General features: G+C 40.3%; 1 protein-coding gene across 1 annotated transcript in view; it reads left to right on the forward strand.

Moving 5' to 3' along the window:
* Window positions 1–27458, forward strand: part of CHKB (choline kinase beta) — a 35042-nt gene that overhangs the window by 5073 nt on the left and 2511 nt on the right. Inside the window, exons 2-8 of the mRNA XM_063449177.1 lie at window positions 12574–12682; window positions 14594–14707; window positions 15217–15350; window positions 15890–15994; window positions 16266–16324; window positions 21645–21729; window positions 26155–26263. Coding sequence (XP_063305247.1) covers window positions 12574–12682; window positions 14594–14707; window positions 15217–15350; window positions 15890–15994; window positions 16266–16324; window positions 21645–21729; window positions 26155–26263 — 715 coding nt within the window. The remainder of the gene's footprint in view (window positions 1–12573; window positions 12683–14593; window positions 14708–15216; window positions 15351–15889; window positions 15995–16265; window positions 16325–21644; window positions 21730–26154; window positions 26264–27458) is intronic.

The following is a 27458-nucleotide window of genomic DNA, read 5'->3' on the forward strand; positions in this document are numbered from 1 at the left end:
CTGCATTTTTTTTAAAGTCTCATTCTGGTTCAAAGGAAAAACCAAGCAAACAAAAACCACACAGAACAAACGAAAAAAGCTTTGGTACCAAATCTGTTTTTGTTTGTTGTGTGTGTTTTTTTTTTTGCTTGTTCTTATTTTCAGATATTAGTTTATAATTTATTTCAGAAACCGGTACAGCAATGTTTCCACTCAATATATAAACCTTTGTCAAACTTAATAGAGACTTGTATATTGAGCAGAAATGTTCGTGTACCTGTTCTTGAAATAGATTCTGCTATTTTTGGATACCACACTGTGTACCCAGGCTTTCTATTCTGATTAATCTCCTGGGAACTTGCCCATGCCTACTTCCTGCACCCATGTTGTGGTGGAATCTCGGTAAAAATAAATTTAGTAGGCCGAGATTACCACGTGTCATGTGTACGTGCATATGCTGACGTATCGGTCGGTTGGTTGCACGTGGCAAAGATACGATCAGTAGTGTACGGAGCATGTGCGAGAATATAGGATATAGTATTCCCCTCCTCCATTGTGCTGGACAAGCCATGCGGTCAAGCAGGAAGTTAGTTCTTGTTCGTTTTGATTGGTTATGAGAATGTGCGGGTGGAGCTTAATATGGGAGGAGTTATGTGCCTATATAAAGAGCCTGCACTATTGTCCGGGGCTCAGAACTTGTTGTATTTTGGTGACACTAGTCCCTCTGAGTCCCGATCGGTGAACCGAATAAAGAATCTCTTCCTTCCTGAAGAAACCTGTGTCCATCTCTCTGTGCTTGGCTTCCGTCAGTTTCTTCAGTATCATTTGGTGCGTTGGCCGGGAAGCTCATCGTTCAACGGTAGCTGAGAAGCAGAGGCGTGAGACGGTCTATCTTTGCCCACGTTCTCTACGGCTGCACCCCTGAACTTCTGCGTGGACCTCCCTTCGTCTCGGCGCCACTGGTCTGTTGTCCAGGAGATCATCGGCCTCTACGTAGTAAGTGCTGGGGTGTCCCCGTCGATGAGTGTGAAATTTAGGTTCAGGAACGAGGAGGTAAGACGACCGCTGTTTTAGACGGCGGACCCACTAGGGGTATACCGATTGTGCGGTAGGCCCATAAGGGGTTTGAATTGTGTACGGAATCTGCCCCCTCCAGTGGAGGGAAGGAGCGAAGGCGCACCGCTCAATTGAACGCTCTTTAGTAAGACCGTTTAATTTGGTTTGGAGTCAGGCGGGGTTCTGTGTAAATAGCCCTAGCCGGACACCGGTGTCTTGTCTAGACTAGCGTTCTAGGGTGTACATTTTGTTCGTTAGGTCGGAGGGACCGGGAGACTAAGCGGCGTCTGTGTAAATTCGGTCCGCTAGATCTCAACCTATCTTGGCTAAGTGGGAAGGCGTGTAAATTTGGAACCCACTAGACTTTTGATAGAGTAGATAGACTAAGAGGGTTCTGTTGTAAATTCCGCCCTCTAGTTCGCTATATGTGGTGCTTGGGCAGTGTGGCTAACCAAAACGGATGTAGATAGTTCTAGGTAGTCCATCAAGGTACTGGCCAATAGATTAGTTGGGAATTGTATATGTGTTAAAGATTGTTTAGTAGCGTGTATATCTTGTTAGATAGCGTGAGCTCTGCCGTCTAGCGAGAGTGTTAATAGTGTGTAGCTGTATTATAGTGCACGGTACCATAACCCTGTATATTTACTGATACTGTATATGAATACTAATAATTGTCGTCTATTGCATGTCTAACACCATAACCACTATTAATTGTACTGTGACCTTAAATTGTACTTTGACCTATGCTAACCGTACTGTAACTACTGTTTGTAAAGACGATGTTACTGGGGTATGTTATAGACGGGTAATTCATATATAGGGAATTATAGCGTGGGTGACGGTATAGTTTCGCCAAAGGGCATAGTATCTATTATTTAGTGACTGGTGTAACAGCTGTGTGTGTACGGGAATTCCTTGAGTGTTTTTATTGTGTACGTTTCACTTGGTAACTGTACCACGTGGTGCTGTTGCCGAGGGAACGGGTGTGACCGTTGAATAGAGTGCGTGTATAGTATTCGTTGGAAACGACGCTCCATTGTTAAGTATGGGCGCGTCGGACTCGACGATTTTGGATCCCTTAGGATGCATGTTAAAGAATTTTAAAAAGGGATTTACAAAATGTGATTTTGGGGTTAAAATGTTTTCTGTACGTTTGATTACTTTGTGTACTAGGGAATGGCCTACTTTGGTTGCCGCATGGCCGCCACGTGGCAGTTTAGATCCAAATCTGGTACAGCGTGTACACGTGGCTGTATCAGGTAGGCCTGAACTTTACGGACAGTTTCCATACATTGATTGTTGGAGGCAGGCCGTAAACGACTCGCCAAGATGGATCCGAGTATGCCACGAGGAGCAATGTTGCCTCATGGTGGCCAGGACTCGTTTGTCCACTTGGGCCATGGTTACGCCCATTTTGGACACGCCCCCTGAGTCCGAGATCCCTATGCCTCCCCCTTACTCCTCCTCAAGAGGAAGAGAAAGTGATACAAGAAGCACTACACCCCTTTCCCCGTTGTCCCCATCCACTTCCTCCTCTAGTTCAGATTCCATCCCTCTCATTACTAAACCTCCCCTTCCGGTACCAACCCCCGTTAAACCTACATATCCTGATTTGGCGCCATATCAAGTTTCCGGTCAGGCTTCCTCTAGCCCGGCTCGGAATATTTTATTCACCGACCTTCCCCACAATAAAGCTTCCACATCCCCATGCCTTACTACCCCTCGACTGGAGCCCCTAACCGACGCACCTCAACGAAGCCCTATACTAACCCGACAACTGACCGGTACCCAAAAGCATAAACATTATCAAATGCCACTTCGTTTGGCTCCCGGCGCAGCACACCTTAATGATGAAGGTCAAATGGTATATGCTGACTCAGTCTTCGTATACGTCCCGTTCACAACTACCGATCTATTAAATTGGAAAACCCATAATTCCTCGTACACTGACAAACCTCAAGCCATGACCGACCTGTTCACCTCGATAGTCCAGATGCACAATCCAACTTGGGCTGATTGCCAGCAATTACTAATGACATTATTTAACAACGAGGAGAGGACTAGGATAAACCAAGCGGCCATTAAAGCGCTGGAAGAAGAAGCCCGTACATTAAACCAAGCTAATCCAGCAGCATGGGCCACAGCCCATTATCCTAACGCTGATCCCGAATGGGATGTTAATGGCGCAGATATGGTTCATTTAAAAGCCTATAGAGACGCTATAATTGCTGGCATGAAAGCCGGAGGGAAGAAAGCTATAAATATGTCTAAGACGGCTGAGGTGTTACAGAAAAGTGATGAAGCGCCCAGTGTCTTTTATGACCGATTATTGGAGGCATACCGCTTGTATACCCCCTTTAATCCGGAAGCCCCTGAGAATTCCCGAATGGTAAATTCTGCTTTTGTCAGCCAAGCCTACGGAGATATTAAGCGTAAGCTACAAAAGTTAGAAGGGTTTGTAGGAATGTCCATCACCCAACCAATGGAGGTAGCTAATAAAGTTTACATGAATAGGGAATCGGAGAATAAGAAAGAGGAAGAGCGCAAGATGCGTAAAAAGGCGGATATGCTAGCGGTAGCGATCGCAGGCGTAGACCGACGGGGACCGGATAGAGGCGATAGCAAGTGGAATAGGGAACCCCTGAGTAGGAATCAGTGCGCATACTGTAGAGAAGAAGGGCATTGGAGAAGCGAGTGTCCAAAAAGAGAGCAGTACGAGAGAGATCAACCCAGGGCAGGATATGGAAACTTTAGAGGCAGAGCGAGAGGAAGAGGAGGTCCCGGAGGGAGTAATGGTAATAACAGAGGTAGTGTTAGGGAAGATAGATATTATCCCGCAGCGCAGAGATCCCGCGATAGAGAAGACAGGGACTTTGTAGGATTGGCTGACACGGTCATGGAAGACTATTGATACCGACCGGGCTCCATCCCCCTTGGCCAAGCGGAGCCTATGGTCGAAGTATCAATAGGGGGGAAAAAGGAGTGCATTCATGATTGATACTGGTGCTGAACATTCGGTGGTGACTGACCTGGTTGCTCCTCCATCTGGAAGAACTATCACCGTAATAGGAGCAACTGGAAGAAGTGCTGCAAAACCGGTTCTTAAAAGTCGACAATGTACATTGGGAGGCCACGTAGTGAAACATCAATTCCTTTATATGCCTGAATGTCCAGTCCAATTGTTAGGACGTGATTTGCTATCAAAACTACAAGCGCAGATAACGTTCCTACCAAATGGAACAACATCCTTAAAGTTTAATGGACCTTCAGGTATTATGACTTTATCAGTACCAAAGGAAGAAGAGTGGCGACTTTATACAGCGTTGACTAGCCAAAACCCTAAGAGTGATGAATCCTTATTCAACATACCAGGAGTTTGGGCAGAGAACAACCCACCAGGACTGGCCCGCAATATTCCACCCATTCTAATTGAACTAAAACTTGGGGTTTATCCAGTGAGCCTACGGCAATATCATATCCCGCAGAAGGCTAAGAAGAATATTCAATCTTATCTGGATAAGTTCATACGGTATGGTATCCTAAAATTCTGTACTTCCCCCTGAACACCCCATTGCTGCCTGTTCAAAAGGCCGGTACAGATGAGTATCGCCCTGTGCAGGACTTGAGAGCAGTCAATGACGAGTGAAGACGAGCAGAACTCCATTCCCTGCAGCCCTTACATCCTGGAAGCTGAGGTGCCATCGCACGGACGAAGACTGAGGATGCAGCCGACGAAAGAAGTGTTGATAATAATGTTTATTTATATGTCTTTTTATATTCAGGAAGGTAGAGGTACCGACACTCCTAGCTGTGAGGTTTGCATTAAGACTACTAGAACAGGTAATCATATTTCCCAGACCCTAATTTGGCATTCACAATATGAGTGTAAAGGTGATGTGTAGATACCTAAGTATAGAATATAGTGTATGCCATTTAGGAGTAGGAGAACCTAGGTGCTTCAATCCGGAGTATCAACCCCGTACAATTTGGTTGACCCTCAGGAATGGAGATCCTCAGGGGACCCTAATAAATAAAACTGTGTTAGAAACCGTACATTCTTCGGGTGTTCTGCTATTTGATGCATGTAAAGCGATATCAAGTGGTAGAAAGCCGTGGAATGTATGTGGGGATCTTAGGTGGGAGAGAACGTATGGGTCTAACGATAAATATATTTGTCCCAGTAGTAAAAACAAGTATGTGAGTCCAAGATGCCCAGATAGGGAATATAATTATTGCCCATATTGGTCTTGTGTGGGGTGGGCAACTTGGGGACAGACAGCAGACCAGGATATGATTGTTACTAAGTTGCCTACCAAACCATACTGTAAGTCTATGGAATGCAACCCAGTCCATATTCTTATAAATAATCCTGACCAATTCTTAGATAGATATGGTAACTTATTTGGGTTTCAAATATATGGGACGGGTTTAGACCCTGGGACAATATTGTTTATAGGGATAGAGACCGATACTGTAACATCCCAAACTCATCAGGTATTCCATTCTTTTTATGAAGAGATGAGTGTAGATAATAAGATTCCCCATAATGTTAAAAACCTGTTTATAGATTTAGCTTAGAGTATTGCTGGTAGTCTTAATGTAACCAACTGCTATGTGTGTGGAGGTACTAACATGGGAGACCAATGGCCTTGGGAAGCAAAGGAGAGGTAATGTCCGGTTCTGAGGCAGTTGAACAATTAATATCTTCACAAGCCGATTGTCAGATGAGTGTTGGAGGTAAATCTGAGTGGAGATTGAAAACCTCCATCATAGGTTATGTTTGCATAGCAAGGAAAGGAATAATGTTTAATACATCTGTAGGAGAATTGACTTGTCTAGGGCAAAAAGCTTATGATGATGATACAAAGAATACAACTTGGTGGTCGGCTTCAAATGTCTCAGAACCATCTAACCCGTTTGCTAGATACGCCAATTTAAAGGACGTATGGTTTGACTTATCAATCACATCTAGTTGGAAAGCCCCAGCAAATTTGTACTGGATCTGTGGTAAGAAGGCCTATTCGGAGTTGCCACAGGACTGGGAAGGGGCATGTGTGTTAGGTATGCTCAAGCCATCCTTCTTCCTGTTACCTATTGAAACAGGTGAGACTTTAGGTGTTAAAGTGTATGATGTGAATCATAGGAAGAAAAGGGGACCCATAGAGATAGGCACCTGGGAAGATGATGAATGGCCTCCCCAGCGTATTATAGACTATTATGGGCCAGCCACTTGGGCAGAGGATGGTACTTTCGGGTATAGGACCCCAATATATATGCTCAACCGCATTATAAGGTTACAGGCGGTGGTTGAGATATTTACTAATGAGACCTCACAAGCGCTCAATCTTCTAGCGAAGCATAATACCAGGATGAGGACAGCAGTGTACCAAAATAGATTAGCCTTGGATTACCTATTGGCAGTAGAGGGAGGTGTATGTGGGAAGTTTAACCTGAGCAATTGCTGTCTTCAAATAGATGACGAAGGGCAAGCAATAGCTGAGCTTACTAGCCATATGGTTAAACTAGCGCATGTGCCTACTCGGGTATGGAAAGGGTATAATCCAAGTAGTTGGTTTGGTAACTGGTATGAGCAGTTTGGAGGGCTTAAGGCATTGGTAGGCGGAGTCATACTGATTTTAATGTTGTGTCTACTCCTGCCATGTCTTATTCCTTTAGTAGTTAGGTCAGTGCAGAGCCTGATAGAAAATATAGCAGAGAGAAAGGCTGCAGCACAGATAATGGCCATATATAAATATGAGGCTCTAAATCAGGGAGAACCAATGCAGGAAGAGGAAGTTGAGGGATTCACATCATAGAAAAGTCTGGTCTGGTTCATGGTAACCTGAGGTGTATGCAAACCAAGGTTAAGTGATGCCTCCGTAATTGTGAAATATCAGAGGCATCAAAGGGGGGAATGTGGTGGAATCTCGGTAAAAATAAATGTAGTAGGCCGAGATTACCACGTGGCATGTGTACGTGCATATGCTGACGTATCGGTCGGTTGGTTGCACGTGGCAAAGATACGATCAGTAGTGTACGGAGCATGTGCGAGAATATAGGATATAGTATTCCCCTCCTCCATTATGCTGGACAAGCCATGCAGTCAAGCAGGAAGTTAGTTCTTGTTCGTTTTGATTGGTTATGAGAATGTGCGGGTGGAGCTTAATATGGGAGGAGTTATGTGCCTATATAAGGAGCCTGCACTATTGTCTGGGGCTCAGAACTTGTTGTATTTTGGTGACACTAGTCCCTCTGAGTCCCGATCGGTGAACCGAATAAAGAATCTCTTCCTTCCTGAAGAGACCTGTGTCCATCTCTCTGTGCTTGGCTTCCGTCAGTTTCTTCAGTATCAATGTGGATTTTGTCCCTACATTGCATAGTTGCATAGTTCTGTATTGTCCTTCTTTTAGACACCAACTCATCTAACTCCCAAGTACAAGGTTGACAAGAATTACAAATTAAACTACCGTTTTTTGGACTTTAACCTATTTGAGCAACAAGATATTTTATGTCCAAAAGTACGATTGCTTGATATCAGATCAGGAACATGCAGTGCAGTGACATAAGCACAACCTTTCACTTGACACAAGTGAAAAGAGAGTTCAGTAAATGTATCTATGCCTCTCACCAAAAATAGTGAGGAAAAAAAATACTGGAGTTGGGAAACGAAACTTATGTTTTATTAAGAAAAATGATTAAGTGTAAAATAAGGACATTTCGGGATATAGAGCTCCTTTGCCTCCACTTGTGGTCAGAAAATATGATAAAGAGGAAATTATGATGTTTTTTTTTTTTTTCCTTACAGGTATTGGTTTTATTGGCCCCTTCACTATAATTAGGGTGTGGGGGTGGGGGGGGGGTAAGTATGGGGAAAATGGAGGGATAAATTTGAAGAATTTTTGGGAACAATGCGTGTCCCTCCTTCCCCTTTCAGTATTTAGAGTCCCCAGAGCCACTAGCTTTTTAATATTTTTTTTATTACTTCGAGAATCCATACGCCCCCACTGCATTTTATATATTCCACATGCACCTGCTCACCCTTTGTTAAGAATGAAAATGCACAGGTCTAATGTTCAGTGATAAAAAAGAGCAGGATATATAATAGTGATTGGCAGGGACCAAAGGTGGAGACTGTCTATATCAGTATTATCAAGTATAGTGGTGTGAATTTCTACTTTTAATATTATTATTTTTTTAGTCCTCACAAACACATGTTTGTTAAATAAAAGGGGTGCATAAACTTTAACCCCTTAAGGACAAATGACATGTGTGACATGTCATGATTCCATTTTAATCCAGAAGTTTGGTCCTTAAGGGGTTAAAAGTCTTTGTAAGTGACAGTAATCCTTTTGAGGGAGACCTGCACTGTAATGCTACAATAAGCATTTATCTAGAGTGTCACTTAATAAAGGAACACCACGCTAATCAACATTCCTACAAAAGCTACCGTATTTATCGGCGTATAACACGCACCTCATTTTCAGAAGGAAATTCCAGGAAATTTCCACCCCTCCCATAGTGTTCCCCCCCCCTTTCCATAGTATTCTCCCCCCCCCTCCCATAGTATTTCCCCCCCTCCCATAGTATTTCCCCCCCTCCCTTAGTATTCTCCCCCCCCCTCCCATAGTGTTCCCCCCCTCATCCATAATATTCTCCACCCCCCTCCCATAGTATTCTCCACCCCCCTCCCATAGTATTCTCCACCCCCTCCCATAGTGTCCCCCCCCCTCCCATAGTGTCCCCCCCCCCCTCCCATAGTATTCTCCACCTCCCATAGTGTCCCCCCTCCCATAGTGTCCCCTAGTGCACTTTCCCTCTTGTCCCATATTTACTTACCTGTCTTGAAGCGTGGGCCGGCTTCACAGCGCACACCGCGGTACTGGAACTTAAATTTCAGGTTCCGGTTTCCGGCGGGACTGAAAGGAAGTGTGCACACAAACTTTCAGTCCCGCCGGAAACCGGAACCTGAAATTTAAGTTCCAGTACCGCGGTGCGCGCTGTGAAGCCGGCCCACGCTTCAAGACAGGTAAGTAAATATGGGATAGCGGCGTATAACACGCACCCATGATTTTCCCCCTATTTTCAGGGAGAAAAAGTGCGTGTTATACGCCGTTAAATACGGTAATTATATAGTTATGACACCTAGTTTAATAGGAGCAGTTTGACATGAACTGGAGTTCCTACTAGCACCCTGAATCCACTACCTCCTTGGCTGCACTAGTAATGTGAAATAAGCTATTCTGCATTAGGAACTTGTTCCGAACTTTATGGCAGTGATTGAGTTCTGGCAGAAAGTGAGCCTATCAATGCCAATCACACACGATCAATGTGATCACCAGCCCTATGCACATTTAAATAACAGAGATGTTGTATCATTGAACTGGTCATTAAAGTGTAAGCTCACATGCCATATCACTAACTATTCACCTTGCTGCTTTCAGCTAACAGGCCAAACCTCTGAGACAGAAAGGGATATTCTCATGAGTTTCTACACATTCATTAACCCTTATTAACTATTGCGTGCTAACTAGTTAGACATTAAATCGGTGGACAGCACCAGGCCACAATTGGCAACATAGCCACTACAGAGAGCTGAGGCTGAGAATTTGAATTTGACCTTGGTAAAAAACATGGTTTTTATTTTTACATTTTTTTTATAAATGTTTGTGGAAATTGCATTGAGCCACATGTGCTACTAGATTTTGTTTCTGTCTGATCGTCATATAATTTTTCCAAATAATGACTGGATGTAAAATAACACGGTTAGAGAGACAAGCCTGACTCAATTAAGTCTGCTTGGATATATGTGAATGGCAAAAAGATACTAAAATACTTGTTATTTTTTGCAGTGCAAAGAGCGTTAATAACAATAAACAAGAATTGCAAATGGTTTCTAACCATTATGTGACTGGTAAAAGTCTATGGCAAACCGCTAAAATAAGTGCTGTGTAAGATACATATTGAGGATTCAAGTCCAAAATAGCTGAATTGGGAAAATTCTCCAAGTCAGCTGTTTCCAGTTTGGATATTTTGGTCTATAATTTGAAATTCACTTTGATTTTTCATGAGTTCTCACGTTAGTGAATGACACTGACTGTGTTTTTGTATTATTTCTGTAGTACCTTTTTACTTTAAGACATGGCTTCCCCTTTTAAAGTGGATCTCTCACTTTCGGAGAGCTTTGCCTAGACCTCTGAAAGTGACCTCTCCAGCCTGGTGGCAGTAGGGTGCAGGGGAAGCTGTATGTCATGTCACTGCCTTCTTCGCTCTACACATCCTCTTCTACTCCTGACTTCATCTGCCAGGAGCAAGTGCTGTACTCTCATGCCCGAGCGAGAGTATATTCCTGAGGTGTAGACTCCAGGAGCCTCCATAGAGCGATGTCTGAATCCCACAGCCATCAATTGTCACGGCAGCTGGGATTAGACAAAAGTTGGCAGCAGAGCTCCGCCTATTGTCAACCTCGGATTTTCCACAAAACAAAGTCCCTACTTTGTTCTTATGGTATCTTTGGATTGCGTTGGAGTTTCAATGAGATTCCAACACAGTCAGAAATAGTGTTTCTTTCTGAAATACTGAAAAGTGACAAAGCTGCTTTAAGCCCTCTGACCTGACCTGTGATGGAAGACCAGTATACCTTGCCTGTAATGCGGTGTTCTTATTTAAGATATCCCCTTAAGATTACTGGAAGGTCAAGCAAGCTGTGGTATATTTGTGCTATGGAAAAAACGACATGCGTTAAACCTTGGGTTGTGACTCACCATTATGTCCATATGCTGTTTTAGTAAGGCCTCAATGGTGGAAGAAGACACATATCCATTAGGTCCCAGGCAGCTGCATGCAATAACATTTCTGTTGTAGCGCTGGTGCATTGGAGTCACCCTGGGTGTTTGTAAAAGTGTAAAAAAGGGCTTCATAGAAGTAAAGCCATACACACATTTGTGTCATTGTAGGTTAAGCTACTGCTGTTGAATATTTGTTTGATGGGTAAATCTTTATATTCTATTCTTTTAGGCAGAACTCAATTTAATACATTTTGTAGCCCATATGTGATCAGATGATTCCATTAAACATTCTAGGAACAGTTGAGTGCCCTAATTAAAAATTAACTTTTATTAGGTAAATTTTAAAAGGAAAAATATAAATATATAAATATATACACTATATACAAACCAAAAAATTAATATAAACTTATATACAAGTGAGAATAGTGTATAATGGCCAAATTATTCCCACTATAAATTGGTAATGGATATAGCGTGATACAAGTATATTAAATCTGTGTGTAAAATAGGTACAGTTTAATAGACCAATCACGTAATGTAGTTGTAGCCACTGCAAAAAATAGTAGGTGCAGCGTTATGGCAATGTTGTTATATCATAACATATGTAACATATACGTAGCAATAATGTAGCAAAATCGGAGGACCTGTTCACAAGTTTTCAGTGTACCTCCGAGACTGCAGACCTGCAACAAATCAATGTTGCAATTATGGTCTGCTAGAGTAGAAGCTGACGAATTGACCCTACAATGGGTATTTGCCCAGCTTGATTGAAGGGTCAAAACTTTGCTGTATACTTGGTTCCAATCAATTTGCTGAGCTTTGGAGTGCTTGGACTGTTCTTTTTCCTGAAATCATTACTATGTCGGCATTGTGCTTGCCATTGGTTTGGTTGCACCCACTTGTTTTTGCTTTGTTGAATGAGTACAGTTCCTCAAATCTTGTTAGGAGAGTTAATATTTGGCCTATAATCTATGGAGCTTTCCGCATACATACATGTATTTATCAGGTACCAAAAGATGCTGATCTTTTCTTTAGAAATCCAGAGTAGCTCTAATTAAAGGAACACTCCAGTTCAGTGATGGCTATGGTGCCAAGAGTACCCTGGCGTCCCACGGTTTGATATCTAACTGTGTTTGACTATATATATTCTATAACTATATATATATATATATATAACTATATATAGTTATTTTATTTTTTTCATGGTCATCTCCAGCTTGTAGTGTCCCTTTAAGGTGTATGTGCCCAACAATGGGATTATAGATCCTAAATATATTCTAAATGGTGTATATTGACGTGTGGCATTTGGGAAATGGACATTTCATCAGAAATTAATATTTACTGTTGCATTTAATTTTAAGAACAGTTCTTTAAACTGTAATAGCTCACAAGCCAAAAGAAGCTCTATATAACCATATTTTGTAACATTTTGGTCATTCCCTTTAAAGGAGCAGTAATTTGAAGCCATCAAAGGTCAGACCAACACAGCAGTCAGGTACTACAACACAGCCTGCGTGCACTGATTTGCTGCTTTGATAATCTGTAGGTTTATGTCTGTCTCTTGTTTGTGCTCATTCACGCTTTCTATTCAAACTCACTGTGGTGGCACAGTGTGGGTAATGGCACATAGGCTGGTGACATTTTTGGGAAGCAGAAGTCCTTTGTCTTTGCAGTGAAACATGTTTTCTTGTTTAAGTACCTTTCTTTTCTCACTTTTAATATATTCTATGTAATCGATCTCTCTCTTTTTCAGTGGTGGTCTCAGTAACCTTCTGTACAAGTGCAGCCTTGTAAACTCCGTGGAAACACAGTCCACTGAGCCTCGACAGGTTTTACTGAGAATATATGGGGCTATTTTACAGGTAATGTATATGCTAAACTATATACACTTGATTGTGTTTGTCTTAGATTTGTATCCCTGATCTTTGATCCTACAAGTCAGAGACTAGTTGAAGGTACTGACAAGCCTTGTTAAAAGCTTGCTCCGTCTATATTGGATGTTTTCTCTGGATCCACACTCATTAGCATTTTAATTTGTACATGATGACTGTGCATATTGACCATTTTATGCAATTTGTTTTCCTGTTTCATCTGCTGCTGATCATAGTGACTGCCACGGATGTTAGTCAAACTGAAAGGAACACTGTAGGGTCATGTACACAAATGTGTATTCCTGACCCTATAGTGTTAAAAACACTATCTAACCCTCCTAAATATAGTGAAATCTTACCTTTATTCCAATCTGCCGGTGCTGGCTACGCCCACAAAGTGATGATCCCAGCCTATCAGAATGCTTTCCCACAGGAAAGCATTGGATTGGCTGAGATCATCACTTCTGAACACCGCCCTTGCCAATCAGCATCTCAATGCATCTCTAGGAGGAAAGTGTCTCCATGCAGAGCGTGGATATGCTGAAAAGGCAGTGATTACATTAAAAAGCCTGCAGGGATGGCCTATACTCTCCAGAAAAACTACATTAAGCTGTAGTTGTTCTGGTTACTATAGTGTCACTGTTATCTAAGTCTCTCAGATTTTGCAATCTAAATTTTAATCTGTAAAATGTGAATATTTTATTTATATATCTGCTAACATAACTCTTCTTCACTCTTACTGCTGTAATTGGGGGAATTTCACAAGTCCTGTAACAGATTTTACAGTTTTTATTAACTTCAAGTGTGGTTTTCCTTAGAATGTATCTTTTAGCTAATGTGCACATATGGAAAAAGGGCCATCCGAATCTAATAATTAACACCACACTGATGTTTGAAAACACTTTGTGGTTTGTCAAACAAAGGGCTCTATACCGTTCTGTCATGCAGCAAAGATTTAAGGCCCCTTTTTATAAGAAAATAGATATTTTTGATTTTTTTTTTTTTTTTTTTTACATGAGCGATATGTAAAAAATAAGAGAGAAAATCTTTCCCCTACCTTTTTAGCATATGATAGGATCCTTGAGCATTATACATGGCCTTGGGGCAGACATTATTTGAAAACTGACATTTAGTCTTCCTGCTTACGTGCAGGGAGTTGAGCAGGGAAGACCACAGACACTGTCTGGTGCATGTTTTTTGTTTGTTTTTCAAAACTTGATAAAAGGATTATTATATTAAAACACAGTTTTGAGGTGACAGTGGTCCTTTAAGCAATTACAATCTCTCCTGAAAAATGTATGAACTCGTTAAAAAAGCCAGTTGATGATGAGACAAAAAATCTTGCCTGTTATACCCAAAATGTGTTTTGAACATCTTTAAAGGAATTAAGTATAGTTATCACTAACATGATATAATCACAAACGAAATCACCATTTTATTTCTTGTTATCATTGTCATGTTACAACATATCATTGTTAAGATCATGTGGTTACGATGGTTATACTGCTGATTGAGATTGAATGCCTTATTGTATTCTGTCAGTGTAAAGTTACAAACTGGAGCTATGATGAAGGGGGGTATTTTCTTTCTTTGAGAGCACAACATACAGTGTCCATGCACACAGCCTACTTGCATGGAAACAATATCACATAAGAATATAGTTCAGTGTGTACGTTTTCTAGCGGCTTGTCTTGTACAATTTAATGACATGTTATTTGAAAAAGCACAACATAAACTCGTTATGTGAATGATCTGTCCACTTTCAGGAAATTGTAGGTTACAGTATTGTGTAACAACCCCTGGATGTTGGGCTACGGTAACATCCCCAGGACGTACTTGAAAACCAGAGTAATCTGAATGTACCTTTCCTGGTTAAATACTGTTATTATTATTATCTTGCAGGGTGTGGATTCGCTGGTTCAGGAGAGTGTGATGTTTGCAATTCTTGCTGAGAGGTCCCTTGGCCCACGGTTATATGGAGTATTCCCACAAGGTCGTCTGGAGGAATATATTCCAGTAAGATACTATGCCAACTTTGCAAAGGCTTATATAATGCTGTGATATGTTACAGGGACATACCGGGGAGTAGAAATGACCTGATTTTGGCGTTATTCACACTACAATAAGGACTTTACTGGGATGGCTTGTGTGAGTATGTGTAGCACGTAACCGTAATAGGAGGGTGAGGGCAGTTGTTTAGTAGAGGCTGGGTTGAAAAATGTAAAGGGTAGCTGGTATAATGAAAGCAGGAAATTATGGGCATTTGTTGATACAGTGAATTAGCTGACAAGTGGAACAAGAGTTTAATTTACTTTACAGGGTTATTTGCTAATCTGGAATTGCAAATTGTAGATCTATTCGTGTGAGGGTAAACGCAAGGTAAATTGCGAATCATAGGTCAGAATAGCTGACTGTTCTGGTGTAGTAAATCACTCTGCTAATGGTTGGAGCTTTCTGGCTGATACGAAACGGCATATGTGCATTTCCTTTTCCATCTCTTCCATTAACTTCTCTCTTGTTCTCAGAGTAGGCGACTGGTGACCTCTGAGCTCAGTGACCCGGAAATATCCAGGGAGATTGCAGAGAAAATAGCCAGATTTCATGGCATGGAAATGCCATTCAATAAGGAGCCAATATGGTTGTTTAGTACAATGGATAAGTAAGTAGAAGAGACTGCTATATTAAAGTTACAAGGAACAAAAGCAAGTTGTCCTTGTAATACATCATTAAAACAATTTACTCTGTATTTGTAAGATCAAAAGATCCATCACTGTTTAGTAGATGAAATATGAAAAATTGTTGCATTTTTGTTCCACATCCTGCATGCTGAGAAGTTACTGTTGGTGCTCAGTAATAAAAAATTAAATGATCAAAGGAAAACGCTAATGTACTGACACATAAAACATTTACATTCATGAAGATGAGCTGAAAAAATCCAGTGAAAAAGCTGCAATCCACCAGATCATTTATTTATTTTTAATCTTTGAAGTTCATCTTTTAAAAATGTTCTTTTTATACTGGCATAATTTTCAACTTGGGTTGTAAATAAAAAAATGTTTTTTTTGTTTTTTTTTTATATATAAATATTTCATTTTGTTGTGAAATCTGTACTAAACCGTTCTTGTTTTCTCCACTGTCTCAGGTGTTTTCAGACAAGTAATGTCAAAGGTATATAATTTTGTCTCTCATGTTTCGCAGATACATGTCTCAGATCTCATCTCTTTCATTCACACAAGATCATCTCGTGGAAAAGTTTAACCAGCTGAAGAGTTTTCACTTGGAGGAAGAGATGAAAAACCTGAGGTGAAGACTCTCTTACATTAACACTGTTGGAAACAGGCTGTTTATCCTCTGCTGCATGCGTTGTTTAATATAACTTTTCAAAAACTGCTATGCATGCACTCCTTAGCTGTGGCATTTAAATTCTGCCAGAATTGTCACTTGGTGACAGCTATCCCATGCTGTGTTCCTGATTAAAACCGCATTTGTGGCCCAATTGCAAATAATGATGCACTTCTGTATACCATATATGATATCATTTTTGTTTTACATATATATATATATATCTTTTTAGGCGCCTCTTGGAATCGACACCATCACCTGTTGTCTTCTGTCACAATGATGTTCAGGAAGGTGAGATATTGAACTGCTGAGATTGTGTGAGCTCATGCATAAATAATCTTCATATTACAGGACAGACGTGTATTTCTAACGCTGTAGTGCCCTTGTTCGATTTATGTGCCTCCTCATTATGAGAATCTGTCTCCACTCTGCCATCCTGCCTTCATGGCTGAGGTCATCAGGATTGATTACCTTTTCCAAGCCAATGCTTTTCCTTATGAAAGCATCGCGAAGCTATTATGCATCTGCAGAAAACCACAACACTGCGCCATTCAGATGATCTTTGAGACCATCTGGTTGATATTGCCAAGTTCACTCAACTATTTGGACAGAAGCCCTTCTACTGGGTGTCAGAGTGATTGCCACTAGAGGCATTTAAATCCTGCAATGTAAACACTGCTGTTCCTGCAGAACAACACATCGATATGTAGGTTACCTGCCAGAGATGTAACTTTGTGCAGCGTCATTACTAGTTCCAAGCTGGCTAATACTAATTCTGTGTATTTTTTTATTTTATTAAAATTGTATTTATTTATTTTATTAAAACATTGCAGGGTTAAAACAGGGACATGGCACCCTGACTACTTCATTGAGATTAAGTGGTCTGGGTGCCTATAGTGTCCTTTTAAATCTCAATGTTAGCTAAACAACCTTTTGTATTGTCATTGTGTTTATTTCAGTTATAATTTCAAATATAGTGACTTTTACTGTGTCTTTAAAGGGACAACCTAACCCCCATAAGCTTTGCAAGTTATAGAAGTTGTTACAGTGCAAAGAATATTTGGATTTGCTCATGCTTAGTGCTTTTGACTTATAATGTGGCAGGCTTTAGATGTTCTGAGAGTATTTTTTTTTTTTTTTGTCAAACTGTGTCGAAGCTCCTGTACTCCGCCCAGTCCGCTTCTTAGCCACTTTCAGGGACCCTGGAACTTGTGGCTCCCAGGCCTGGCTCTCTGTGACTGACCGCCTTGTACCCTGGCTGGGTACCTCCGTCAAGCTAGCTTCATGGCTCTCGACTGGACACCCATAGTGCTTTAGCCCCTACCCCCCGCAGCTTGGCTGGGGTCTCTCCGTTGCTTCCTGCCCTGGAACAGGGTCCTGAGTACAGTCTCAAGTGATGAATCTCTCTTGCAGAGATTATAGCTGGTCCACCCAAACACTAGTCAAGACTGAGTGAATTGTGAAAAGGAACTTGTTTGTTCAGGCAAGGCACACAGAATTTATACACCGCCCCCAGCATGGGGTCTCCATTGTATACAATACAAGCCCCAGAGCAATGTGTGCTTTGGCCTGTCAACGTTCGGGAGCTCCTGGCTCTCAGGGAGCATTTGTTCTACTTAGTCTCAGGCACCATCCCTCCAAAAAGCTCTCTCCTGGTGGGTCGCAAAGTGGTTCAAAACACCGGACCAAGTTGCCTGGGAACCACAAGGTCACCTAGCCGAATACAGTTCCATAACATTCGCAGCTAAGTACCGTGGAGGTGACCAGAAACCACAGTCCTCCTGCCAAAATTAGTTCCATAGTGGTTGCAGCTAAGCAACGCTGAGGATCATTTGTGGGTTTGTTCACCAGGGAGCTAGCGTTCTGTTCAATTTGTGAAAAGGGAAAGTGCCGAACCAGGGGCACCGAGGGAAAGCTGTTAATGGCGGTTGGGCAGGGTAATTCCCAAATGGGGTCTCCGACCTGGTCCATAGTCGGTGGGCAGGAGGCCAGCTTCTACACTCCAGGAGTTTGTGGCAAACGTCCATAGAACAGAGCGTTTGTCACACTCTCTTTTAAACTTGTCTTGGGAACCATGCAGCCAGCCAAAAGGTCCAAAGACTATGTTACTGGGATCCCTGAATAAATCAACCAGGACACACTGTTCCAAAAGGAACGAACACACGCTGTTTTATTTATACTTGGTACTAGTCCATATATTCATGACATCAAACTTACGGTGACAGACTCCATTAATTACAAATTACCAAATCATATGGAGAAACATACAGAGACTCATATTAACACAATAACATATTATTTATAAAAGGATAGGGAAGAAAAATAAACACACAAGATAAATCTACCTGAATATTTGCAAATTACGGAGTCTTGCTGTTCATGTAGTGCACATAACGGTTGCTACCAACAGATGGCGCTGTACAGGCTCCACAGCCAAGTTGGTAGAAAGCATCAGCAGGGCAGTAGAGCACACAAAGCATTTAACAATAAATAATTACACACACCTAAACTCCTGGTGATGGGGACTACTGTCACAAACTGCTCAAACAGTTTAACGTAAAATAGTCTATGGACTGTAAAGATCTATAGTGGGTATGCTTAGAGTGACACTTTGGCAAAGTGTGAAACCTCTAAACATTTTAAGTAGCATTCATTTTTCATAACAGGGGCAATTATCAATTAAACTGTATCCTAAAATGTTCTCAAACGTCCATTTGTTACTGAATTATTCTCCGAAAGAACCAACATATGCTTTAAAATGAATCTGTCGGTTTAAATTAGAGCATATCCTTACATAGTTATTTCAAGCACCAAGAACGCTTCAGCATTTTTAAGTAGTCCTTATGTGCAGCACTTCAACTTGAAATGTCTTTGCACGGCTTTCATTGGCTGAGAGTGCTCAGCTGACACTCTCATCCAGTGAGTCAGCGGCAGCCTGATGCAGTTAGGTTGCCATCGTGAGAGAAGACAATTGCAAAAAAAGGTTTTCCCCATTACGAGAAATTGGTGCCAGAGTACTCCTAACAACAAGCTGAAATGGTTTGGAGTTTTCCTTTAATCACATCTCCATTTTTATATCCCTGCTCTCACATATTCTATCATTTCTTTTTCTCCCCCTTTTTTCATCTTAAAGGAGCATTATAAGCACTAAATTATAAGCACGTTTAACTGCAACCCACTGTATTCGTTATGATGCCAAAAATTCCCTGGTACTGACCCATGTAAAGTTTCAAACCGAAGCTTCCCAGGCGCACATACTATTCCAGTTTTTGCAATGAGGCGCTATAACTACATTAATTTTGTGCAATGTTTAACAGCATTCATTAGCTGAGTGTCAACTGACCATTTTAGCCGATGAATGATCTAAAACACTGCATAACTATAGGCCAGTAAGCCTTACTTCAGTAGTGGGGAAAGTGATGGAAACCATGTTAAAGGATAGGATTGTTGAACATCTAAAAACACATGGATTTCAAGATCAGAGACAACATGGGTTTACTTCAGGGAGATAATGCCAAACTAAACTTATTGATTTTTTTTGATTGGGTAACTAAAATTATAGATCAGGGTGGTGCAGTAGACATTGCTTACCTAGATTTCAGTAAGGCTTTTGACACTGTTGCACATAGAAGGCTTATCAATAAACTGCAATCTTTGAGTTTGGATTCCAATATTGTTGAATGGGTGAGGCAGTGGCTGAGTGACAGGCAACAGAGGGTTGTAGTCAATGGAGTATATTCGAAGCTTGGGCTTGTCACCAGTGGGGTACCTCAGGGATCTGTACTTGGACCCATTCTCTTTAATATTTTTATTAGTGATATTGCAGAAGGTCTTGATGGTAAGGTGTGTCTTTTTGCGGATGATACTAAGATATGTAACAGGGTTGATGTTCCAGGAGGGATAAGCCAAATGGCAAGTGATTTAGGTAAACTAGAAAAATGGTCAGAGTTGTGGCAACAGCCATTTAATGTGGATAAGTGCAAGATAATGCATCTTGGACGTAAAAACCCAAGGGCAGAGTACAGAATATTTGATAGAGTCCTAACCTCAACATCTGAGGAAAGGGATTTAGGGGTGATTATTTCTGATGACTTAAAGGTAGGCAGACAATGTAATAGAGCAGCAGGAAACGCTAGCAGAATGCTTGGTTGTATAGGGAGAGGTATTAGCAGTAGAAAGAGGGAAGTGCTCATGCCATTGTACAGAACACTGGTGAGACCTCACTTGGAGTACTGTACACAGTACTGGAGACCATATCTTCAGAAGGATATTGATACCTTAGAGAGAGTTCAAAGAAGGGCTACTAAACTGGTTCATGGATTGCAGGATAAAACTTACCAGGAAAGGTTAAAGGATCTTAACATGTATAGCTTGGAGGAAAGACGAGACAGGGGGGATATGATAGAAACATTTAAATACATAAAGGGAATCAACACAGTAAAGGAGGAGACTATATTTAAAAGAAGAAAAACTACCACAACAAGAGGACATCGTCTTAAATTAGAGGGGCAAAGGTTTAAAAATAATATCAGGAAGTATTACTTTACTGAGAGGGTAGTGGATGCATGGAATAACCTTCCAGCTGAAGTGGTAGAGGTTAACACAGTAAAGGAGTGTAAGCATGCGTGGGATAGGCATAAGGCTATCCTAACTATAAGATAAGGCCAGGGACTAATGAAAGTATTTAGAAAACTGGGCAGACTAGATGGGCCGAATGGTTCTTATCTGCCGTCACATTCTATGTTTCTATAACATTGACATAACTACAGTAGAATGAGACCTTCCACACATCATGGAGACAGTAGGCAGTGTGGCATGTGGTGAAAATGACTTGTTCCCTACTGAGGGACAGCGCAGGGGAACACTTGGTACAAATAGAGGGCTGTATGGGGTTATGGTGCTTGGAGTGACCCTTTAATCTTGGATGCCTCTCTGACAACCTTTTTACATGTACTTCTGTGATCAGAGTCCTCTTGCTCTCCTATTTCCCAACATGTTATTTAGAAGACCTGCAACTTTCAAGAGTTAATTTGCTTAATCATTTTTTTCGCGTTAACAAAATATTGACGGCCTTGTTTTAGCGAGCGTATAGTGGACATTTTGTGTTTGTACTTTAATCCTTCTACATCTGCATGCAATTGCATTTAATGTTTTTTTCGTTTTATTTTTTATTTTTTTATAGAAAATTTAATTCCTTACTTACATGAGTGCCATCAGGTTTTTTTTTTTTTAAATGTGATGAAAAGATAATAGTTCTATGGTAGAAGACGCTTAGAAGAGAGAGATTGTAGTACAATACACAATAAAGTGGTAGCAGCTTACACACCAAAAGTAGGAACTCTTCAACCTACTAACAATCAAATGTATACAAAAAAAACGCTATTGTGCAAATACATGCAAAAATAGTGCAAAGGTGGAGCGCTTAAAAATAGAACACTTACTCCTGCAGATTTCAGGAGATAATGATAAATGATGTTGAGGTCCTTTAGGTATCCATAGTAGGTGAAAAAAACTCGAAATGGAGACAAAAAATGAGAAATGAGAAAAATGTTTTTTTAAATGTGTTCACTATGTTTGATTGCACACTATTTTTTATTTTTTTTCTCTCCAGGTAATATCTTACTTCTTTCAACTCAATCTTCACCTACAGACCGGCTCATGCTTATTGACTTTGAGTACAGCAGCTACAATTACAGGTTAGGCTACCTTATTTCACAAGTATACGTCTTCTGGCCACTGTGTGCCGGTTCAGACGGTTCAGCAGGCATGTTCTGGTGTTTTCCCAGTTATTCCCATGTTGATTTGTTTACATTACTCCTGATCCAATGGCCAAAACATATGAAATATAAAAGAATCCCCACATGTCTTATATCCCCGGTTAGCTCTCCAGCTCCTTCATTCAAAAGATCGCTCTTGTCGCACTCATGGTGTTGAAACGTCACCTGGTTAAAGTTTTAACCGGCTGTGGCTTATTACCGATCCAATGGAAAGTTCCTTGCGACCGTTCAGCGTGACTGCTAGGAGACTGGCGGCTTTTCCTGTGAGGCTCGGTAACCGGGTTGATTGGAGTGAGGGCGCTCTTTAGCGCTGTGCCTGGGTAAACCAGGCAGTGTGAATGTAGCTCTTAAGTGATACATTAGGGTGACTGTCTCTGCATAGTGGCAAAACTGCAGTTCATTCCAGAACGTCTCATTGTTTTTCATAAGTAATAGAATCTGAGCATTACTGAATAGAACTAATAGATATTTCCCCTTGCTGTTTAATTTACTGGAGGAAATAGTGAATAAGTGTCAATCCTATAATCCCTCACATGTACATTAATACGTTTATTTATAAGAATGATAAGTTCAAACAATATTTAATATTTTCAATAAACACATTTCCACATCAAAACAAGCATTACTTCTAGACATGTTCTTTACAAGCACGCATTGCAAGTATTCTGACTTGATGTTCTACAAATCCTATTATCCCTCTCTAACCGCCTTCTGAACTATTTAAACGGCCAAATTGAAATATTATTTTCCACCCGCAATTTAGCTATACAAATATGTTAGAAATAGGTCATATAAATATGTAATTAGTAAGTACTTTCATTTTTATTAGTTACATTTAAAACCGCTTTGTTTTCAGTGATTTCACAAAATGATTCCTAGAATATACATGTACTTGAGAATGGAAGGTAATGCCTAAAAATAAACCAATTTTATATTGCCTCAATTAGCCAATTTTTTTTTGTCCTGGCCGTAGGACGCTCTAATGGTAGATGCCCAGGTCAAGCATATTTAATGCCAAACACACAAAAAAACAACTCAACAATAAATGCTTTTAGAGAGATTTGTACTTGCGTCTATCAAGTTCAGCCTTCCTCACATATGTTTTTGCTGTTGATCCAAAAGAAGGCAAAAAACCCAGTCTGAAGCGCTTCCAATTTTGCAACAAACTAGGAAAGAAATTCCTTCTTGACCCCAAAATAGCAGTCAGATGTCTCATTGGATCAAGCCACTATTACCCCACTAATTAGAAATGATATCCCTGTATGTTGTGTTTTTGTAAGTATTTATCCAATTGCAGTTTAAACATCTGTATAAACTCTGACAAAACCACCTCTTCAGGCAGAGAATTCCATATCCTTATTGCTCTTACTGTAAAAAAAAAAAACCTTTTCTTTGCCTTAGATGAAATCTTCTTTCTTCCAGCCTAAATGCGTGACCTTGTGTCCTATGTACATACACCTTAATATTTTTCTAACTCTATATTTTCCTATTCTATTATTATATGAAAACAATACAGGCGTAAATGCAAACAATCTATTTATATGGCATTTGTTACATATTCACCCCTAACACACCAGGTTTGTGTTAATTAAAACCTGAATAAGTAGAGTTGGTGTTCTGGTGGCGGAATGTCTGTTTTCTCTTAACAAGGCAATCTCTGAGTGATAGCTCTCCTAACTAGATTTTCTTATTGTGGTGTTCCTACTGTCGTAAAATAAACTTGACTAGTTGAAAACAGAAAACATTAATGGAAGAAGCAAAAAGCTGTCTGCATGGAAAGAACTCTCCATTGAAGGACATAAAGAAATAAAGTGAAGTGTTTGCTCAGCTACTTCATCCTCAAATTGTGTTTCAGGGAATGTTGCAGGTATGAAACATTTCTTGTAGAAATGAAACACGCAGAACAGTAAATACATTTAAGCTTACAGTGAAAATGTTGGAGGTTCCTGGTGTGTTGACCAAATGTTAAATTATTATTTCACCTAGACGTTAATGTCAGAAGAGTTTCATGTTCTGTGAAGTACAATGGTTCTGTAATGGTCTAAGTGTTCATATTGGATGACTATGTAGAGGATCTTGTCAAATTATCGATTGAATATGAATTCAGAATAAATTAATTCATACAGACACTGTTACCCACACACAGTTAGCCAGTCACTGTCATACAGGTACAAATGTATGCATTCTTCCACCCTTGTACTCACCTCTAACAGTAGTAGGCAGGATGAGGGAGGGCTTCAGCACTATGCAGTGGTAGGCAACCTTTGGCACTCCACATATTGTGAACTACACCTCCCTTGACCCATTGCCAGCATTATGGCTGTAAGAGTGTTATGGGAGATGTGGTCCACAACACCTGGAGTTCTGAAGATTGCCTAACAGGCAGAATGCATGAGAGATTAGGCATCTCCGACCTCACCAAAATCAAAGCTGTTTGGAAACACTTGGGCAGGGAAGAAAACGAGCATTGTGCATTCAAAAGGAAGTGAAACAAAATTATTATTATTTTAGAAAGTCACACACATGTATTGTCGTCAAAGCTATATTGTGGTGTTTATGACTTTTACTACTATTCACTATTATATTCTACATATTTACTTATACGTAGCTGCTAAATGTTTTGAATTTCACAATTCTGCCAAACTCACTAAAAATTCTAGCGCTAGAAGCTAACATTCTTTAATATGGATATTGGAGATCAGGTTTAAGAGATAGGTATGTGTATCTCTAATCTATATCTAAATATTTAATCTTCTTGAGTTACTATGCACTTGGTTTTGGGCTGTAGTTTGTGTGGCACAGATCTCTTGCCTTTCAGCAATTCATACGTTTAGCTAGCCCAACTGATGTCCCTTTGAGCCTTGTATCAATGGTGGTTTCACCTATATTTATCATAGATAATAGATCGAACCAGTCTTCTTATTGTATAGTATATCCCTGGATTGGCTTGAATTTCTAAATTTACAAGAGATAAATATATATTGCAGGGTATTGGCCTCAGTATGCTATGTACATTTCTCCTGATGACTTTGAGCAAAACCAGTTTCCTGTGTACAGTGGAAATCTGACTAAAATAGTCTTGGCATATACACTGACTGCACTACATTAGCAAGCAAGGATGATAAAAATCCGTGCTTGGCATATTCAACAACAACTTCATCTTTATCCACAGTGTAGGCAAACTTAAAAAAACTGGAGTGAGTTTTTTAAAATTTGTTTTCTTGAACTGCCACTGTGAATCGAAAGATATATATATAGTCTCTCTTAATGTCTGCCTTTTTAGTTTGTGCATCAACTTGCACTTATTTGTTTAAATATCCAATGCAAGCAGATCCGTTTTTATTATTTATACACATATATATTTTTTCGTGTTTTCAGATATTTTGAATATACACCAACCAAGAAAATTAAACACAGTGTAGTTAGCGTTAAAACGGATCACTGTTCATACAATCAAAAAGGCAAGTAAATCCACAAAATACATAGAGAATACTACTGGTAATAATACAATTCAGTTACATCTACGTCGTTCGCAGGTATTGATTTACAAAAGAGCGCATACCTATATGGAACAAACAATGCTGACCAGGTCTTGGAGAGGAGGACTGGAATACAGCTCCGTTTATTAAAAAAATAAGAGAACCCAATGTTTCAGTCCAGGATTTTCACGTAAATGATTCATCCCAACTGAAAGCAGAAATAATGGAGAAATGTAAAGGAAAGTGCAAATATTGGGCAAAATAGCAAAGCTGGATCCCTCCCCCCCCCCCCCCCCCCCCAAAATTAACCATTCATTGTCAGTTATCTACACTTATTGGTTTGGTGAATAAACGGCCACGTTACATAATATATACTTGATAAAGAATAAAAATAATACTTGCAACTTGTGGCTCCCATTGGGGCTAGGAGAAAGAAGTATTTTTATTGAGGTAAAAGAAATGTCTGTCTATCTTATCGGGTAAGACACTTGGGTTGGTTGGGACGTGCGTTTCCCATGTTGGAATACCCGTATAAGAGTTATATAATGTGTTCTGCCTCTCTGAGTTTCCTTGGATTCTAAACTGCTGTGTGTTCTGGAAACAGAAATAAAACTTGTTTTTACTGTTAAGGATACGCCAGTTTTCATATTTCTAATCTACACATGATCTTGGACCTTGGTATTAAACCCTATCGTTATTGCGAGAAAAGTAACAAAATGTACACGTTTTTTGCAAAGAGTTGTCGTGAGCATTTAGTCCGAAGGATAAATTAACCTGCAGATAGATACGTGTGGCATCCAGAATGCATTTGATATTTTGAATTATGATGCACTGACATTTTTTTTTTACATTTTTTTTATTACAGAGGATTTGATCTAGGAAATCACTTTTGTGAATGGGTATATAATTATCATCACGATGAGTGGCCTTTCTACAAAGCACAACTGGAAGACTATCCAACCCGTGAACAACAGGTACAGAAATAAATTCTATTGAGTGTACGGTTTCCAATTGGAAATGTATCTCCTAATGACCAGACACAATAATATTCTCAATTCTTACCACATAAAAAAGAAAACATGATCAGCAGTACTTTTAGAGGCGACTATTGAACCAATACATACAGTATATGGACTGCTTGACACTTTGTATATGTGGGAGAAGAACTCTACACAGAATTGAACTGAAGTAATTCTGGCTGCTATATCCCAGTTCTTTATCCAGCTACCTGAGAGGAGCCTGGGGAAAGGTCCTCTTCCTGGCACTGAGGGCCACCCATCCTTGGTTGCCTTGATGATTGAACATTTATTGGTGTCCGTTTCATACGACATGGAAGACTGGGATAGGCAGAGAACATGTGGGGCCTGAAGGATGTGTCAATGATAGGTGTTAACGGTTCTTGAATATGCTGTATTTATTTATCATTTCAAATTAAGGAAAGATTTTTGTACTTTTATTTCTAGCACATATTGCAGTTTATAGAGAGGGCCTTTTATTTGATTCCATTTTGCCAGTCATTGCCTAAATACTTTCGAATTGACTAGGACAAATAAACAGTTTTCCTCTGCTTTATTTTGAAATGGCAATTATCCAATTAAATGACATTTTTCTAAGAAAAGTATGCAGTAAGAAGTGGAAAGCAGCCTCCAGCACGGGCCATCCCCAGAGCCAAGCGGTCACCTAGGTCACCTAGGGAAGAAGTTGCAATGTTATAGAACGTTTACGTTTTCCTTGAGGTTAACTTGTGTAACCCAGTTTGACCCTCCTAGACCAGTGTCTGGTACTAGTGTGACTCGATTCCTGGAGTCTTCTGTCTTATTCAAAATGTTGGAGCTTGCTTTATTTTTGCACAACCCTGGAAGCATCGAGTAAGTGGAGGAGGAGAGGGTCATTTGGTGAAGGGCCAGCTTTTAGTCTACAATTTTCTCTCTACATCCAGTGGTTGACTTCAGAGCTGGCAAAAATTTAGGGAATTACTATACAATTTGCTTCTGTAAAAGTGTACTTATGCATGTGAAACTAAATATTACCAAAAGTTATGTCAGTGATTTGTGACACAATGGTTACATAGAAAGTGTAAAAATGTACCTGTACACATGCCTTGGGGTGCCCGGGTTATTTCATTCTATGGGACTTCCAAAGACGAGCACTGGTCAATCAACCTGACAT

The sequence above is a fragment of the Pelobates fuscus genome, chromosome 3 (assembly GCF_036172605.1).
Source record: "Pelobates fuscus isolate aPelFus1 chromosome 3, aPelFus1.pri, whole genome shotgun sequence".
In the NCBI taxonomy this organism is placed as follows: Eukaryota; Metazoa; Chordata; class Amphibia; order Anura; family Pelobatidae; genus Pelobates; species Pelobates fuscus.